This window comes from Peromyscus leucopus, chromosome 9 (assembly GCF_004664715.2).
Source record: "Peromyscus leucopus breed LL Stock chromosome 9, UCI_PerLeu_2.1, whole genome shotgun sequence".
Taxonomy (NCBI): domain Eukaryota; kingdom Metazoa; phylum Chordata; class Mammalia; order Rodentia; family Cricetidae; genus Peromyscus; species Peromyscus leucopus.
This window is the reverse complement of record NC_051070.1, coordinates 2878814-2897126: the sequence shown is the minus strand read 5'-3', so window position 1 is coordinate 2897126 and position 18313 is coordinate 2878814. Positions and strand designations below refer to the sequence as shown.

General features: G+C 47.0%; 1 protein-coding gene across 30 annotated transcripts in view; it reads right to left on the bottom strand.

Annotated features, from left to right (window-relative positions):
* The window catches only part of Dock9 (dedicator of cytokinesis 9), a 269995-nt gene that overhangs the window by 75757 nt on the left and 175925 nt on the right, over positions 1–18313 (bottom strand). For all 30 annotated transcript variants that reach the window (XM_037208305.1, XM_028868260.2, XM_028868248.2 and 27 more), the window contains exons 16-27: positions 18184–18263; positions 17907–18094; positions 17711–17776; positions 16389–16481; positions 14024–14147; positions 13592–13713; positions 12681–12767; positions 11883–11972; positions 10310–10425; positions 9697–9766; positions 8726–8851; positions 6693–6764 (exon numbers count right to left, since the gene is read on the bottom strand). In XM_037208305.1, the coding sequence (XP_037064200.1) occupies positions 6693–6764; positions 8726–8851; positions 9697–9766; positions 10310–10425; positions 11883–11972; positions 12681–12767; positions 13592–13713; positions 14024–14147; positions 16389–16481; positions 17711–17776; positions 17907–18094; positions 18184–18263 (1234 nt within the window). The remainder of the gene's footprint in view (positions 1–6692; positions 6765–8725; positions 8852–9696; positions 9767–10309; positions 10426–11882; positions 11973–12680; positions 12768–13591; positions 13714–14023; positions 14148–16388; positions 16482–17710; positions 17777–17906; positions 18095–18183; positions 18264–18313) is intronic.

Here is an 18313-nt window from a genome sequence, read left to right as displayed (position 1 = left end):
GTACAGTGTTAGAGGATAACAGAGGCTAATTCTGTCTCAGAGTCATGTAGTAGTGATATCTTTTAAAAAGCCTTCCCCCTGTCAGAGATTGCGAGGGCGGGCGCAGAAAGCAGGAGCCGCAGACATGTGGCTGACTGCTCAAGCTGAACCGTTCGTTGGTCACATTAAATGCATCACGCCACCCTCTCCACTCTGTGTTCAGATGAATCTCTGCCGTGAGTTTATATTTTCACAAGTGCTGATGCACGATGGACGATTTACATGTCAACCCATCAGTAACGCCGTCACCAGTCACACTGCGAGGGTCACTCGGGGCCTCTGAAAGCTGTGGGACACCCTCCTGGCAGCCACAAACAGCCGGAGTAAGGAATTCTGTTTTGACAATAAAACAAACTAAGGCCTTTTTTATGTGGTAAGACGCACATTTGGAGGCAGTAAAAGTAATAACAACCTAGGTAATTAGATGCTTTTATGGAGATCACTATAAACTGAACTGAAAGGGAAAATAAAATCTAGGATAATGGGGCCGGCGTGCAGAGTGGGAATATACAAGAACAGCTCCAAGGGGAGAGTCCGAGACACAGACTTCTCAGGCAAGCAGAATCTCACTCCTCGGCCACAGCCTGGCACAAGTGTCTCCACTTCTGAGTCTCCTATGCCCCAGGCACGGCCACACGTTGCCCGAGGGGATGTCGCCTGTAAGGGTAGTCACAGCACCTACCCCCTCTAATCCGAGTACTGCGTACTCTGTGCATGCCCTGCTCTAAGTGTGGTGCCCAGGTACCATCCTGATGGGCTGGCTCTCCACGAAGCCCCAGTCCCAGCCCTGCAGTCACACCCCCATGGACACTGCTGTTATAACCAGGGCTGTGAGGTGTCAGAGGCCCTGGAACTGGGATTACAGTTGTGAGCCATCATGTGGCTGCTGGGAATCGGGCAGGGGTTCTCTGCCGGAGCGGCAAGTGCTCTTAACCGGCGAGCAGTCTCTCCAGCCCCCAGGCTTCATTTAGTCGGTTTTGCTTTGTAGCCCAAGCTAGACTTGAACTCTGACTTCCCCAGGGCTGGGATTATAGTCATGCACCACGACACTCGGTTAAATTCAGACTGTCCAAGTGTAGAGTCTGGCAAGTTCTGACGGACGAACGAGTTGCGTAACCAGGGCGATCAAGGAGCCAGCCCAGTTCTCCCAGACCCAATCCTCCATGCCTAGGTCCTAACGGTGGGCGTCGTTTTCTATCCCTAAATCTTTCCTTTCCTAGATTGTCTTAAATGTAAATGAACCCATCTGTGTAACATTTGGGGTCTGAATTTTACTTCAATACTTCTAAGAGTTGCACATAGTTTTGCAAGAATAAGCAGTTGGCTTTTTGTAATTAATACTAAGTGGTATTCTGTCATACTGCATCACCAACTACTTGCCTACCCATTTCCCATCGCATGGGCATTTGGGTTGTTTCCAGGTTTTAGCTGTCGTGAAGAAAGTTGCTGAGCACCTTCATGCACAGGTCTTTTGTGTGGATGGGTGCTTTCATTCCCTTTCATCAAATACCTAGAAGGGAATAGCTAGGCTGGAGGAATAGCTCTGGCTTACCATCTTAGTCATTCATTACACTATTCACATTGCTGAGTGTGACCTGCTGCCTCTGCCTACGACGCATTCTCCTTCCCCTAAGTGTGGCATCCTTCAAGGTCCAAAGTTCACCTCCATGTCCACCTTTGCTTGCTTGGCTCCCACACACACCTTCCTACACCCTGTTTTCATTGTCCCGACTGGGTAGCTCCTTTTCCAACCACCGAGGCGGCTTCAGGGTGGAGGATGTGCCCTCGCCCTTTATGGTTTTCTCCTGCATTCCACATCTGACAAACAGCTACTCACAGACCCGGGGGCTGGAAGCTGGGTGGTGACATTCTGCCTGTCACACAGGCATGAGAGTGCTCAGGTTTGCTTTAGGGAAAGCCCAAACAATCTACTTGTTTAGTGCACTTTCAAAATAAAAACTCTTGCCTTGCATGAAGGCTAAACAACAGCACTTAGGACATACATGCTTCCTACTTCTGTGGGCTTTCCATACTCCCTTCTTGAGGACACCTGTGGGATGTCAGGACTTGGTTTGATACAGCGTGGGAGGAAGAGGTGGGAAGCAAGTGTGAAGGAATTACAGTTACTAAACATAAGTGAAAGAAGTTCCCAAAACATCGCCCACGAATGCAGAGTCAGAGAACTTCCCAGCAGGCCCTGCTGCCATGAGTTTTACACCTTCCTCAAAAACTCAGTGTGAATTCCAAGCATCTGCCTCCTCTGATGGCCCTCAGTCGGGCACAGTCACATGCACTGGACCCTCTGATTTCCTGAGTCGGGCTCAGCCACACACACTGGACCCTCTGACTCCCTGAGTTAAGCTCAGTCACACACACTGGACCCTCTGATTTCCTGAATCAGGCTCAGTCACACGCACTGGACCCTCTGATTTCCTGAGTCAGGCTCAGTCACACGCACTGGGCCCCTGACTCCCTGAGTTAAGCTCAGTCACACGCACTGGACCCTCTGATTCCCTGAGTTAAGCTCAGCCACACGCACTGGACCCTCTGACTCCCTGAGTTAAGCTCAGTCACACACACTGGACCCTCTGATTTCCTGAATCAGGCTCAGTCACACGCACTGGACCCTCTGATTTCCTGAGTCAGGCTCAGTCACACGCACTGGGCCCCTGACTCCCTGAGTCAGGCTCAGTCACACGCACTGGGCCCCTGACTCCCTGAGTTAAGCTCAGTCACACGCACTGGACCCTCTGACTCCCTGAATTAAGCTCAGTCACACGCACTGGGCCCCTGACTCCCTGAGTTAAGCTCAGCCACACACACTGGACCCTCTGATTTCCTGAGTCAGGCTCAGTCACACGCACTGGAACCTCTGATTTCCTGAGTCAGGCTCAGTCACACGCACTGGACCCTCTGATTTCCTGAGTCAGGCTCAGTCACACGCACTGGACCCTCTGATTTCCTGAGTTAAGCTCAGTCACACACACTGGACCCTCTGATTTCCTGAGTCAGGCTCAGTCACACACACTGGACCCTCTGATTTCCTGAGTCAGGCTCAGTCACACGCACTGGACCCTCTGATTTCCTGAGTCGGGCTCAGTCACACGCACTGGACCTCTGACTCCCTGAGTCGGGCTCAGGCATGCACGGCATCAGAAGCTAGAGGTCCACCTTCTGGAGCTGCTTTCAGTGCCAGTTCAGGGAATGCTTCAAATGTAGCTGACAGATGGGGGCTGGAAGGTGTCCCAAAGAAAGCAAAATGGTTTCCACATTCATTCTTCCACGCCAATATGTGCAGGAGCGTCACCCATCCACCGTTAGGATGTGCACAGCTGTACACTGAAGGTGTCCCCCACAGCTCCTCACATTAGATCCCCAAAAGTAACAACAGAGCTGCATCAGCTCCCAGCCCAGCCCAAGGCCCAGGGGCGCGGGATGCGGGAAGACTCACCAAGGAGGAAAGCAAAGTCTGCAATAGAAAGATATCCGAATAAATTCAGGATATTTAGATAAACATATAAAAACTCAAGAGGATTTCACCCAAGAAGGAAATCATGAATGATAAAAGAACTTGTTCCCTAAACTAAGAACATGTGTGTGTGATGTGTATGATGTGTGTGGTATGTATATGTATGTGCTGTGTGTTGTGTGTAATGTGTGTGGTGTATGTGGGGTGTATGTGTGAGTGTGAGATGTGTGTGGTGTGTATGTATGTATGTATGTGTGTGATGTATATGGTATGTGTGGTGTGGTGTGTGTGATATGTGTGGTACAGTGTGTGTCTGTGCTGTATGTGTATATGTGTAATGTGTATGGTGTGTGTGATGTGTGTGTGCGTGGTGTGTGGTGTGTGTGTGTGTGTGTGGTGTGTGTGGTGTGTGGTGTGTGTGTGTGTGTGTGGTGTGTGGTGTGTGTGTGTGTGTGTGTGTGGTGTGTGGTGTGTGTGTGTGTGTGTGTGTGTGATGTATATGGTATGTGTGGTGTGGTGTGTGTGATATGTGTGTGTGCGTGGTGTGTGGTGTGTGGTGTGTGGTGTGTGTGTGTGTGTGTGTGTGTGTGTGGTGTGTGTGTGTGTGTGTGTGTGTGCATGCATGTACGTGCACAGCACTTGCAGCAGCTTCGTGTCAGGAGGCCTAGATGGACGGGCAGCCTGTGGGAAGCAGGAGGGCACCTCTAGCACAAGCATGCAGGGCTAAAATGGAAGATGTGAATCCTTTAGAGTGTCGGGAGGGGCTCCTGAGTCTCCCTCAGAGTCAGCTCCACTGGGGCTCCACTCTGCTTTGGAGACGGAGCTCTTACAGGCTGGAGCCAGGACCGGATAGGAAATCGGGCTGTTCACCACCCTCTAAACATCGCTGCAGGACTAAGACCACGGAGGTAGGAAAAGACTGAAACTCCAAAGACAGACAAAGCATTTCTTAGAGCAGAGGTGAGGGGAGCCTGGGTGAGGCTGGAAGGGGCGGAGCCCCTCACAGGCTGCTTTCTCCAGCAGTTCTTGGCTCCACGAAGCCACGTGATCTGGAAAGATGATTCCAAGGCTTAGTGACCACCAAGTTCCCTGCACATGCTCCACCTAAAATCCTTTATTTTTGTAACACTGAAGGGTTATCTGCTGAGCAAAACAGATACACTTAAAGACAGTCAAGTCACAATGTCCTCTGAAGTGATCTTATTTATCTAGGATTAAAACATAGAAATTATCCCAGGGCTTTTTTTTGTAGGTTGTACTATACTCCCAAATTCCTATCTTGAAGATGAGTTTTTTTCCCCTAGGTGCTTGCTCATGTGTTTCCCCTGGCACCACCACCACTCCCCACCCCCGCGTAGGCATGTGTGCGCCTTAACGTGACCGTAGAGGTCAAGGGACAGCCTCAGGCATTGGCCCTCATCGGCCCTCACCTTCCATCTTGTTTGAGACAAGGTCCCACTACAGCAGTACTGGGATTACAGAAACGTGCTACCCAGCCTGGCTCTCCAGAGACATGGACTCAGGTCCCACGCTTCCATATCCACGGAATCATCAGCTCAGCCCATATGCTGAGGTTGTAGCACTCCAGAAACATCCCAGTGGGGGACTGTGTTTGGAGACAGGGTCTTAAGGAGAAACTAAGGCAAAATGATGTCATCAGGGTGGGCATAATCCAAGGAGACAGGTGTCATCACAAGACATAAACCTCTGCAGGTGAAGCAACGATCCATAAGCAGAGTAGAGACCTCAGAGAGGTCAACCTCACGGTTGGAGGAAGCTAGAACTTCCAGCTTCTGAACTCTGAGGAAATAAATGTCTACTATCTGATCCGGGGCCACAATGGAAAATCCGCAGGCTAGAATCCTGTTGCACTTATGATATATTTAACTGAAAAATAATATGATCAAATGGTATGTGTAAGAGCACACGTTTGGCTGCATACTGCTTGATTCTTCCCTGGCAGCATGATTTGGCATGAATTTAGAGGGCGCACATCTCTGTGCGAGGCAAGCAACACCCCCTCCATCTGGCGTCTTCCTGTGCACTAAATACCAAAATCTTTAAGTTGGACTGAGACAGGAAAAACAAACAAAGAGACCAACTGGCGAGGATCAATGCCTGCTCAACAGGTGAGGTATGGCCGCAGGTTCCGGGCCACCAACCTTCTGTTCAGCAAAATGTGGTGGCCCCTGCCTAGGATTCCTCTGAGGAACCAGAGCCCTTGAGCCAAAAGGCCAAGGTCTTGAGCCTCTGATGTCCCCTCTCAGGGCTTTCTCACAGCACACGCATCCGAAGGGCACATGCAGCCCCATCGCATGCGGCCCCACATCCCAACGCTCGCACAAGCTTCTCCTGCTCCCAGTCACACCCTCGGCTGCACCAGGACAACTGTCACAGGACGGCTCCCAACTCCTGCCTCAGAAGCAGCTTTTCCACCTCACTAAAGAGAGTGACAATGTCAGTGTGTGTCCTACATCAGGACTTCATAGACGCTGCCGTGAGCCTCGGAGAGCCAGAAGGCCACATCCTAACCCAGCTGGAGACAAGACCAACTGTTTGGGGATAAGCCTCCTGGGAACCAAGGCACACAGTCACAGAAACACACATACCCAGTACCCCAGGAGCACTGAAGGAGGGGAAATTCAAGACTACATGTATCTGCCCCAAAGAGAAGGAACATATCAGGGCCTGTTATTTGGTTCTGGAGGATAGGTGGCTGGTGAGACGCAACCATCTGTAGACAGAAATATCCACCACGGTTAAGACACCTAATAAACACCAGATGATGGCATTTTACATTAACGCTTAATTGGTCCCAATTCAAAAAGCTTGAAGATTTCTAAGCTAGTCAAAGAAAAAGATGTAATTTTCTTTGGATTTAATAACCTCGTAAGCAGCCAGGAACCAAGGCCTTGGAGCTGGATGTGTTGCCAAACTTGGTCCTTCCGCTCATTAACTGCAGGATTGAGGCAAATAATTCAAACATCCTAGCCTCAGTTTCTTTATGTAAAAACTGTACTCCCCTCACAGGATTGTTGTGAAGCCAAAATGTTTTACTGACTGTACAGCACATCAAATAATCCTGGGAGTCCCTGGTGCACAGAAAACATAAATAGGTGTGACCTGTCAACCCCGTGAAAGTCATTTTCCCACGACAACCAGGCCCCCCAACCCAGTCACCGACCTTCACTTTGCTGTTTTCTATCAAATGCTGAGCCATGGACTTTATCAGCACATCGAAGAAAAACCACGAGTACTACAAGAAAAGAAGAAAACACAAAATGACGCACTGTTAGGAAAGAGGTGACCTCTCCTACACTGACAGTATTAGCAAAGACAAGCAAGTGTCAACCTTAAAACACACCAGACCTCTGGCAGACACTCACAGATCCCGGGGCGGGTGGCAGACGTCTGCTCCTTGTGCACACACAACACACAGCCAGCCCCTGGGAGACGGAGCATCTCTCCAGCAAGAGGCACTGATCATTCACGGGTCTCTCCTCTGTCAACTTCTTTCTTAGTGACATGGTTTTTGCCATTTTTATCCATGTCCCCCACCGACTTCAAACAGGGACAATGTGACTTTGAATACACTAATTCATTCTTTACGCTCTCATCTGAGACCCAACTCGCAAACCAGGACCTGGAGAACTAACTCTGGTCTGCTGTGGGATAATGCTTTTGTACACTGGTTTAATAAAACAGTAGCCAATAAATTGGCCAGTAGCCAGGCAGGAAGTATAGGCAGGATAAGCAGACAAGGAGAATTCTAGGAAGAGGAAGGCTGAGTCAGGAGACGCCAACCTGCTGTCCAGGGAGCAGTATGTAATGGCACACAGGTGAAGCCATGGAAAATGTGGCAACATACAGATTAACAGAAATGGGCCAAGTTTAAGTGTAAGAGCTAGTCAGTGGCAGGCCTGAGCTAATGGCCGAGCAGTTTTAATTAATATAAGCCTCTGTGTGTTTACTTGGATCTTGAGCGGCTGTGGCCCAGGCGGGACACAGGAAAACCTTCAGCTACATTGGTCACTCAGATTTAACAGTGTTGTTGGTGGTAACTGTCTATCAATGTACACAAATAGGCTTAGCTGATTAGGCTATGAAATTTAACTTTTCTTTCCCTACATTTTTATATTTTTATTTAATAATATATAAAGTTATTTATATATTAAATGAATATATTTAAGAGAGAGTTTCAGCTCATGCTAATCACAACTCATCATGTAAGGAAGGATGTTTCTGATCCCCCTGTTTCCCCAATTTTGAGATCATGGGTGTGAGCCACCACACCTGGTTTTCATTAATTGGTTTTTGAAAATAGTTAATTAGTAAAAATTAAAAAATAATTTTCCCAGATACAGTTCATGTTAACCAGGCTGGTCTCAAAATTATGCACTCAAGGGTTTGGAAAGAGCCATGTTCCCCGTGGGCTCACGCATTAACACTTGGTCTCCAGTTAGTGGTGCTGTTTGGGAACAGTATGGCATCTTGAGGAAGTGTGGCCTTGCTGGAGGCAGTATGCCACTGGATGTGAGCTTTGAGGGTTTACAGCCTTGCCTCACTGCCAGCTCTCTCTCTCTCTCTCTCTCTCTCTCTCTCTCTCTCTCTCTCTCTGCTTTGTGTTTGCAGCTGACGATGTGTTCACTCAGATCCCAATCCCGTTGCCTACGGCTGCGCCTCTCTCACCAAATGTGCTCTAACCACCTGAAACTGAAAGCTGAAATAAACTTTCCTCATTAAGTTGCCTCTGGTCATGGTGTTTATCACAGCAACAGAAGACTGACTAATACATGATCCTTCCTGCTTAGACTCCCGGCAGCTGGGACCACAGGCATGTGCCAACCATGGCTAGCTCTCAATTTACTTAACTGCAACATGAAAATTATATACATTATCAGGGCAACATTTAATGCTTTGGTATGTTTAACTCAGATTAAATATATCCAACTTAAACATTTTTTTTTCATTTCTTTATGGTGAAAACTTTCAAAATTCTTCCTCCTAGAAACAAAAGGAATGCACACACAGAACACTGCCGCTTTCTGTTCTCACGGTTCTGTGCAGTAGAACTGGGGAGCTTCTTGTCCTAAGCAGCTCTCAGTACCCATTAGCCCCTCGTTAGCCCCAGGGACCTCACGCGTGCCACACAGGCATTCCTATCCCTTGGAGATCGGCGCTAACCCCGAAGAGCCAGGCGGGCTGTCCCAACGTTACCTTCAGAAGTTTGTTGCTGGTTAGGAAATCGGCGGAAGGCTTGAGAATGGTGGTCATGGATTTGGTCAGCTCCTCGTGCACCGTCTTATATTCAGATGTGATATACGGCTCGGCCTTATAGGCAAACTTTAAAAAAAAAGAGAAAGACTTTACTCACTGTTCTTTCAAGTCGAGGGGCGGAAAGCTTGTGAGGCCTCTGAGAACAGAGATCGGGACTGAGGTGCACATTCAAGGGTGGGAGAAGGCATGGAAACGAAGGTGGGAAGGGTGATCGTCATGTGACAGAGAGCGTGTCTAAGATGTCTCCAGCAACCCATCTGAAACATGGCAACTGTACACGTCAGCAGTTCAGAGCTCACCTAGCACACAATTCATCAGGAATGGGACCTTCTAGAAACATGTCACAGGACAGACTAACAGGTCCCAGAGAATCCAAAGTACCACACAGCCAAAGTTCACATATCACAGGATGTGTAACTTTTTAGAATGGTGTTTGTCACTACGCTCATTTATTACTACATATCAAGAACCTATTGCTATTTATCATGCTGTTCCACACAGCCTTTGGATTTGATTGTGGCCAGAGTTAACCTTCCATTCTCAAAAGTAACAGGGCCGCTGGGAATTTTAGGTGGTTTAAAAAGGCATATAAAGATTGCCAATGTATAAGACGTCTGCGCAAGATCACTTAAAACAATTCTTGTTTCATTCCCCTGCCAGTTGAGCTACATTCATCTTTTTAAAAGATAAAATTAGGTAAATGAAGGAATGGCTGCCTCTTTTCTAGCTCCTCCTTGTCCAGGTACAAGCCTTGGCAGTGGAGACCAGAGAGAACACATAGGTATTAAATTCTGAATGCACCCCTTAAATGACAAGTCTTGTTAGAAAGAAGTCTTTGGAAGGAAAGTTGGAGAGCCACAGCTGTAAATGATCGTAGCGGCTTGACTTATTTGTTTATTTATTTTACATACCTTAACATATGACCTCAAGTGGCTCTCCAATCCTTCCTCATGGCACTGGGCAACCACATGAATAATGACCCTACACACCACAGGAATGAATAAAGCAATGAGTAGTGATGTGTAAATGGGAACATTTCATTATCTTCACAGCAGAACAAGGGTGACGCCATTGCACTCAGCAAACAAGCAGACAAGGAGTCAGACGGGTGCCCCCGTGCGAGGTTAAAAGACATCGCTCCAGCATAATGACCATCACATACTAGCATCCCAGGTAGGCTCCAGGTGTGGATGGACTGAAGGGAAGAAGAGTATGGATGCATCCGTCCGTCCATCCGTCCATCCATCCATCCGTCCGTCCGTCCGTCCGTCCGTCCGTCCGTCCACCCATCCATCCATCCATCCATCCTTCCATCCATCCATCCATCCATCCATCCATCCATCCATCCATCCTTCCATCCATCCATCTATCCTTCCATCCATCCATCCTTCCATCCATCCACCATCCATCCATCCATCCTTCCATCCATCTATCCATTCTTCCATCCATCCTTCCTTCCATCCATCCATCCACCATCCATCCATCCATCCATCCTTCCATCCATCCATCCATCCCCTCCCTTACCGAGTCACATTAACGGCAACCTCCTCCTGAGTGGCTCTGGTGAGGACTCGGAACAGCTGGTTTAGGATGGTGGGCAGGAAAGCGATCATCACATGGCCTTCCATTGCGTGCAGACTCTACACACAGGGAACGGTGAGACACGTGTTACATTTTTTAAAAATCTATTTCATTTCAGTTATTCTCTTTGAGATGGAGGTCTTGCTACATGACCCAGGCTGAACTGGAATTCACAGCTGCCAGTGACCGTCACATCTCAGCCTCCCAAGCGCCTGTGTCAACAGGTGCATGCCACCACACCCCACTGGCTTATCAAGGCAATGTCCACTTCATTTCAAATGAGCACGGAAGCACTCCCTCTAAAATACATGGAAAGCTGAGGGCAAGCAGAATGGCATTCAAGGATGCCTGTGTCCTAAACTGCAGGGTCTGTGAAGATGCTCCACAGTGAGGGGAAGAAGGCCATTAACTAGTTGTCCTTAACAGGGCGTCTACAGTGGACCAGTGTAATTACAAAAGCTCTTTAAAGCACAGAGAGGCAGAAGAGGAATCACGAGGGGCTGTGACCAAGAAGAATGGTCAGAGCAACCATAGCTGTCTCTGAAGTGGAGGAAGTGGAGGAGAAGCTAACGGTCATAATGTCCCTGTGTGTTCATTTTTAAATATGTAGGCCGTTTTCTCTTGATCAGACCAAATATAAGTCCCTACTCCATTTCTTGCATCTTATTTTGTCCTACACCTGGACTGCCACTTAGTGACTCTGTATTCAAAGCACTCTTCTACAACCATTCTGTACTGAAGTCTCCCCTGTCCTGCGGTCAATGCTACACAGTGGCTCCAGGAACACACCTAACTCCCGCATACAGCTGGGTCAGGCTCGCTGTCTTACCTCTGTCTACAGGAGGCTGCCATCAAGTGAGTATTAAGTTCTCTAAGGGTCAGGACTGTTGGAATTTGAGTGTGTCCTCCACAAAGCTTGTGATAGAAACTAATCCTCAATGCAAAATCAAGAAGAGATAGGGTCCAAGGAGAGGTGATCAGACCATGGGGGCTCAACCTTGAGGAATGGATCACGGAGACTGCTAGAGTGGGTTCCTTAGAAAATGATGAGTTTGTCTCCTCCTCCTCTTCCTCCTCCTCCTGTCTACCACCCAGCTCTTGCCTTGATCCTCTCATAGCCCTCTGCACTATGAGAAAAATACATTTCTGTTCTTTAGGATGATCCAGCTTCAGGTATTCTGCTACAGTAGCACCAAACAGGCTAAGCTGGGACAGCGTCTCCTGTGCTTAGCAGCTGGTAAACATCCAGCAAAGGTCTGTCAGGTGAGCACAGGAGAAAACGTGTTCTCAAGGGGAGACATAGGGATGAGCATGCATGCAGGAACAGAGCTATTTCCGAGTTCACTCTGGTCCTCTATCTACAGACACTCAAAGCCACCACTGTGAGAGCATCCAGGTAGGAGCATCCTCACACCAGCTTACAAGGGGCAGTAAGCAACAACACCCACCACCAACAGGGAAACCCAATTTGTTTCCAAAGTCACTTTAAAAAGGGACTAAGAAAGCCACCTGGTACCTTAAGGTATTTTACAAGTTCATTCCCTGAGGCTTGGGCTCCAGATTCCGTTTTCTGACAGTACTGGAAAAAATTATGTAAATGCTGATCCTGAGGGGCAGAGAAGGAGAAGAACGTCTGTTAGTAGGAGAATCCTGCTTCTGGGAACACACCCGAATGGCATATATTTATGCCTCCGTGTGTGTGTGTGTGTGTGTGTGTGTGTGTGTGTGTGTGTGTGTGTGTGTATGTGTGTGTGTGTGTTCTGTGCATCTGAGTACATGTGTGTAGGGCTGCACACACCAGTGTGTATGAAGAGGATGGAAGAGGAATTGGGAGTCCTCCTCTATCGCTCTGCCTATCCCTTTGAGGCAGGAGCTTTCTTCCTTGAACACAGAGCTGGAAGGCAGCAGGCCCTAGTACCCTCATGTCTCTGATACCCTTGGAAGTAGGGGGATGGGCATGGGTGAGATGCTTGTCTTGTTTGTTCAATGGAATCTGAACTCCGACCTTCATGATTTTGTACTGGGTGCCCTTCACCACGGAGTCATCATGAATGCTATTTAAGATTATAAAACTGACCATGTACAAAAGACATCCAAAGGATCCTCCAGCACAGGAAAACAGCTGAACAATGTCACAGACTTATCAATTACTTTTCATGTATATCAGCACACATAAGCACCCCCCCCCCCTCCGTGTACTTTTTCCAAATAGAGGCCTATAGTGTAATAATACATTCACAGGACACCAGGATTCTGTTTTACACAGACAGCTTGGTCACAGAGTAGTCACTGGAATGAGATAGCTAACCCATACCTGAGTGTACACCGTGGAAACCAGATGAGTGGAAATTTTCAACAGAGGCTTGCCTCCTTCTACCCACTTAATTTCTGGACCATAATGCTGAAAGGAAAGACAGGGAAAGATCCCAACAGGTTAGCTATCTCAGCTCGCACACAACCATCAAGCAGGACCCTGAGGAGGGACAGAAGACCCCAAGGCTCCAGTGGCTGCAGCGCTGCGCCTGGCCACAGCAGCAATGCCGCCGCCGCCACCACCGCCGCCGCCGCGTTTGCGTTGTCTGCCCAGTTCCTTCCCCTCAGCGCACTGCCCTTCCTCCTAGGACCGAGATGACGGTCCATTTCACTGGAAATGAATCCGACTTCACCGGTATCTTCATATGTTTTTGAGACAGGGTCTCACTATGTAGCCCTGACTTGATTGGAACTTTCTACGTAGAGCAGGCGGACCTCAAACTCCCAGATTCACCTCTGCCTCCTGAGCGCTGGGATTAAAGGTGTGCACCACCACGCTTGGCTTCTTGAGTATCTTAGGCAGACCTGAGTTCAGGATTCTGGGAAGCAATGAAGGTGATACCAGACAGAGTGAACTGCGATGTGGGAAAGAGATTCGATTCTCGGGGTCTATATCAAACTAACTGAGAACTCATCATTATGGTTACTTCCCAGAAAGACTCATGCCGGGCCCAGTACCTCCATGTCTCTCTGTTATGGTACTACCAGTATAGGCTTATAAAATGCATCGAGTGTCATCTGAAACAGCTTCTAATTGTACACATTTACTTCAGAATGAATAAAGAAAACCAATCTGTTAGGACTGATAAAGATCCCATAAGCTGTTTTTGTTGTGTGCTATTGCAGTTTTTATATTCTTCAAGGCTTCCTGAAAAAACTGGGTTAAAACAAACCAATCTTAAAATCCGATACCCTGCCCATGCTGAGCTCCTGGTAGCCAAGGTAGCCAGATGGAAGATTGGCTGAGACAGGGATGTGCTGTTCATTTGTCAACACCCTTCCGTCTTTCAGGAGCGGAAGCCAGGAATAGCCAACTGTTGAGAACAAAGAACAAGAAAAGCCACTGTGAGTTCACTCCTTCTGAAGGGAAATCACTGCAAGCCTGCGCAACAACTGTTACCATCAATCAAAGTAAGTGATGGGGAGGCCTCGAGATAGCCTGACTGAGGCTCTTTGCATGTGCAATTCAGGCACCATAGCATCAGGCCACCTAGAAACCCACCTAGAAACCCTCTGGCAAAAGGATGAGTACTAAGAATCAAAATATAATAAAAAACTCCAACATGCAAATATTAAAACAACAACAACAAAACAACCAAGAAACCAAGAGAGACGGGTTCCCACCTTGTGTTTCAACAGCATCCTTCTTCTTCGTGCTCCCTTTAGTCGAGTTATCGCAGCTGACGTGGAAGAAGGTGAACAGCAGATGGTGCTTCTCATGTAGCTGGGTTGGCAGTTCTATCTTGATCTGCAAAGGCAAAAGAACAAAGTTCCTAACATCCCACAATAGCAAACGTTCCAGTGGAGGCAGGTGTATGCCACCCAACTTGAATGTAGTCGCCTGTTCGCCAAACTCTTCCTAGGATTAAATGTAGACACACCCAAGCTGTTAATGACGCCAAGGAGAGATGGATTCTGAACACCCTGACAAGAAACCGGGGGAGGGGTGATGTCTCTTCCAGGCATAAGCAAACGGGAAAACAGGCACCACGACGCAAACCACACAGCTGTTGGCATGAGAACCTGGGGCTGAACATTTCTTCACATGCAGCGGTTTCACTGAACTACAGTTGACCATGGACAACAGGGTTTTCAACTATATGGGTCTCAGATACGAAGACTTTTGTTTACTTTTGGTGTTTGGCACTAAGAATTAAATCTAGCACCTCACATATACCAAGTATACAATTTCTCACTGTGCCACATCATGATCCTATGCAGAATCTGGGCTTTTGTTTGTTTTATTTATTTATGCTGTGGGATGTTCTGTATGTTAAATGTGTTGCTCTGATTGGCTAATAAATAAAACACTGATTGGCCAGTAGCCAGGCAGGAAGTATAGGCGGGACAAGGAGAGAGGAGAATTCTGGGAAGTGGAAGACTGAGTCAGGAGATGCTGTCAGCCGCCGCCATGAGTACCAACATGTAAGATACTGGTAAGCCACGAGCCATGTGGCAAGGTATAGATTTATAAAAATGGGTTAATTTAAGATGTAAGAACTAGATAGCTAGAAGCCTGAGCCATTAGGCCAAACAGTTTAAATAATATAAGAGTCTGTGTGTTTATTTTATAAGTGGGCTGCGGGACTGCTAGAGCTTGGTGGGAGCTGGAGAGAAACTGGAGATTTGCAGTCACTTGCAAAATTCATACACAAACCACTTTACCTAAAATGTCAAAAAATTAAGTACTCATGAGTATATAAAATATATACAGGTAAAAGTGATACTTGGGGGGGAGGCTATCTGTGTGTGACGTGCAGTACATGTGGGTGGGATATGCACACATGTGGGCATAAGTACACACCCAAAGTGCAAGGAGGCAACAGGATGCAAGGTGTTTAGTATTCTCCCCAATTCCCTTGAGACATAATATCTCCTTGAGCCTGAGGTAGGCTGGCATCAGCACACACCAGGGACCCTCTTATCTCGACCTTCCCCCACCTCTGAGATTATAGATGCATGCACGGCCATGCTCAACTTTTTATACTGGGGCTGAGGATTTGAACTCGGGTCCTCCTGCTTCTGGAGCAAGCGCTTACCTATTCAGCCATCTCCTTAGTGCCAATGTGCTACCATAAAATCTACACTTACCAATTATTGAGGTAAAATTTATCAAATTGTATGCATCAAACAGATGGCTGGCAACTTTCACAATCAAAAGGAACGCAGCGAGAATGCTAACCCACAACTGCAGGAATTAATGGCAGAACATGCTGTAAGTAATTTAAAAGCCGCCTCCTACTGAGCCTGCAGTGAGCTCAGTGCTACATGAATCTGTCTAGAATGTGATCAATTTCACTTTCCTGCAAATTGAACACGGCAATAAAAAGTGATCTCTCTTGGTTCCCACGTACTTTTCACCATGTGTAGACTATACAACATATCGAGTTTGTTAACTGATTGCTGTGTTATTGATAGGGCTCTTCCGATCAGCAGCAGGGTATTAAGTAAGTTCTGTATAAATCAAAAGTCACACATGAATTTTAGATCACTCCAAGAGCATGCCACCCCCATGACTCTAGCAGTTCAAGAGTGAACCATTCCATAGGAGAAAATCCACCAATAAACAGGATGATTCTTAGGTTCGACAGTCCTATGTTCAAGGATGAATTTGGCTTTTGTTTGTTTTATTTTTTAAAATCTAATCATCCTCCGAAGTTTTCCCCTCCTCCCACCCCTCCCTTTCTCTTCAGGAAAGAGCAGGCCCCCAGGGATATCAACTCAAGGGTGAATTTGAAAAGAGTGCTGCTAGAATATTAACTATGGCACTAAAGGTGCAATTAAGAATTTTCTTTTACTAATTTGTAATTTGTGGTTTTATTTATAACAACAAGATGTTAAATAGAAAAAACAGGTAAAACAAACACCGATTCTGCTGTGATTCCAGCAGGGAATGCTGTTTTTTCTTGCACTCTGCTGTAACTAGAAAAAAGTTTCACGTTTCTCTTAAGACTGGTGAAACTGTGTCATTCTTTGAAAACACCATTACCTCATCATAGAATTCTGGGTTTTGTTGATGGTGTAGAACCGCAGCAAGGGCACTTCTCGTGAACACTGGGCCACCAGGTCTGCCGTAAATGCACTAAAAGGAGGAACAGCAGAAACAAACACTGGGTTTCAGTTGATGGAGTGAGAAATTGGTCAGACATGCTATAGAGCAAGAGGCTTCTCAGACTGTGTCCGCCTGTGAGAGCCCAGGTCTTCGAGCCTTTAACTCTGGGGTCCCGGGAAACCAGACCTTCCCCAGCCTGTGGCCCACCCCTTCCATTTTTCCATGCAAACATTTATATTTGTCTAAATTAAAATAAATACATTTTAAAAAAGCTTATTCAATACCTTCCATTTCAGGCAGCCTTCTTTCCATGACAGTATCTATCAATCAGTAAACTGTAAATTTCTTTTCTCCCCTCCCACCCACTTTCTCCCTTCCCTCTCGTTTCCTCCCTTTGTGCCAGGGTCTCACAGCCCACGCGGGCCTGGAACTCCTGTGTGGCCAGAAGTTCTCCAGCCTGCACTGCTGGAGTGCAGCTGTTACAGGCTTGTGCTGCCATGCCTGCCTTTATGAGGTGCTGAGACAGAACCCAGAGCTCTGCGTGTGCTAGGCAGGTGCTCCATCGACCCCAACCTAAACTCTATCTCGAGAGTAGCTAGCTCTGTTTGCACATTTGTCTCCTTCTCTGGGAAAGTCATTTTAACATAGTAAAGAATTTAGGCTCTGGAGCTGGACCGCTTGGATTTAAAACTCAGTTCTACTAAAGTATATAGCACTGAGCCATTCAAGGCCCGTGCATTAATCTTAGAAGGTAGAAATTATGGACCTTAGTGGATCTATGTGGAAGGTCTGTTTGATAATTGGAAGGGTTAAAGTAGGCCTGCCATGGTGCCGGGAACATCATCGGTCAACGTTGCCTCGGACAAGGACAGCACTGCTGCTATTCTGTAATCGCTAATTAATGAAGATCCCGTGGTTGATCATGACTTCTACCGTCACACGACTCTTCACACCTGGACAATGTCTGATGCATGGTGGGTATGGAATACATCCTTACTGAATCATGCACACATAAGAGATCCCATCTCCAACAAGAACAGCAAAACACACTATATATTAAAAAACAAACCGCCGGGCGGTGGTGGCGCACGCCTTTAATCCCAGTACTCGGGAGGCAGAGGCAGGTGGATCTCTGTGAGTTCGAGGCCAGCCTGGGCTACCAAGTGAGTTCCAGGAAAGGCGCAAAGCTACACAGAGAAACCCTGTCTCGAAAAACCAAAAAAAGAAAAGAAAAAAAAAATAAAAAATAAAAAACAAACCTTCAGAGGTTGAGAGTCTTCTTCATCGGAATCTTTGAACTCAATGCAAATAGCAATATTTCTGGCCTGCAGTGGTATGCAAGAGAAAAAGATGTAAGAGGGAAAAAAAAAGGTAACAAAACACAGTATATATACACATTTATAAAAGAACCTAAAAGCTAAGTCGTGAAGGAGATGCGTATGTCTGTGAACTCACCTTAGCAAAAGACTTCTGACTGTCATATTTCAAGTACTTTGGGTAAACGTACAGGTGATTGCTGTAGACAGTATAAGGCTGGGTGTGTCTGGGTATGCAGGGCACAAACTCCTCTACTTCAAAAGTGAGCGGAGATTTACTGCAGGCTTCGAATTGCCTCATGGGAATGTATGATGAATTCAGATAATCTGAAAAGAAATCCCAAATAACACAGAGTGGAGGAAAAGCCATCTAAACAAAACTGTGGGCTGCTTATTACACAGAACTGAACTCTTACTGGGGGAGTCAGAGGAGACGTTATCGATCGTGATGTCTAGATTGCCCAAAATCACTGGGAGTTTGGCCATCTTCTCAGGTCTACAAACAAAAGAGGAAATCAAGTATTATGAGGGAGGTTAACTGTGAAG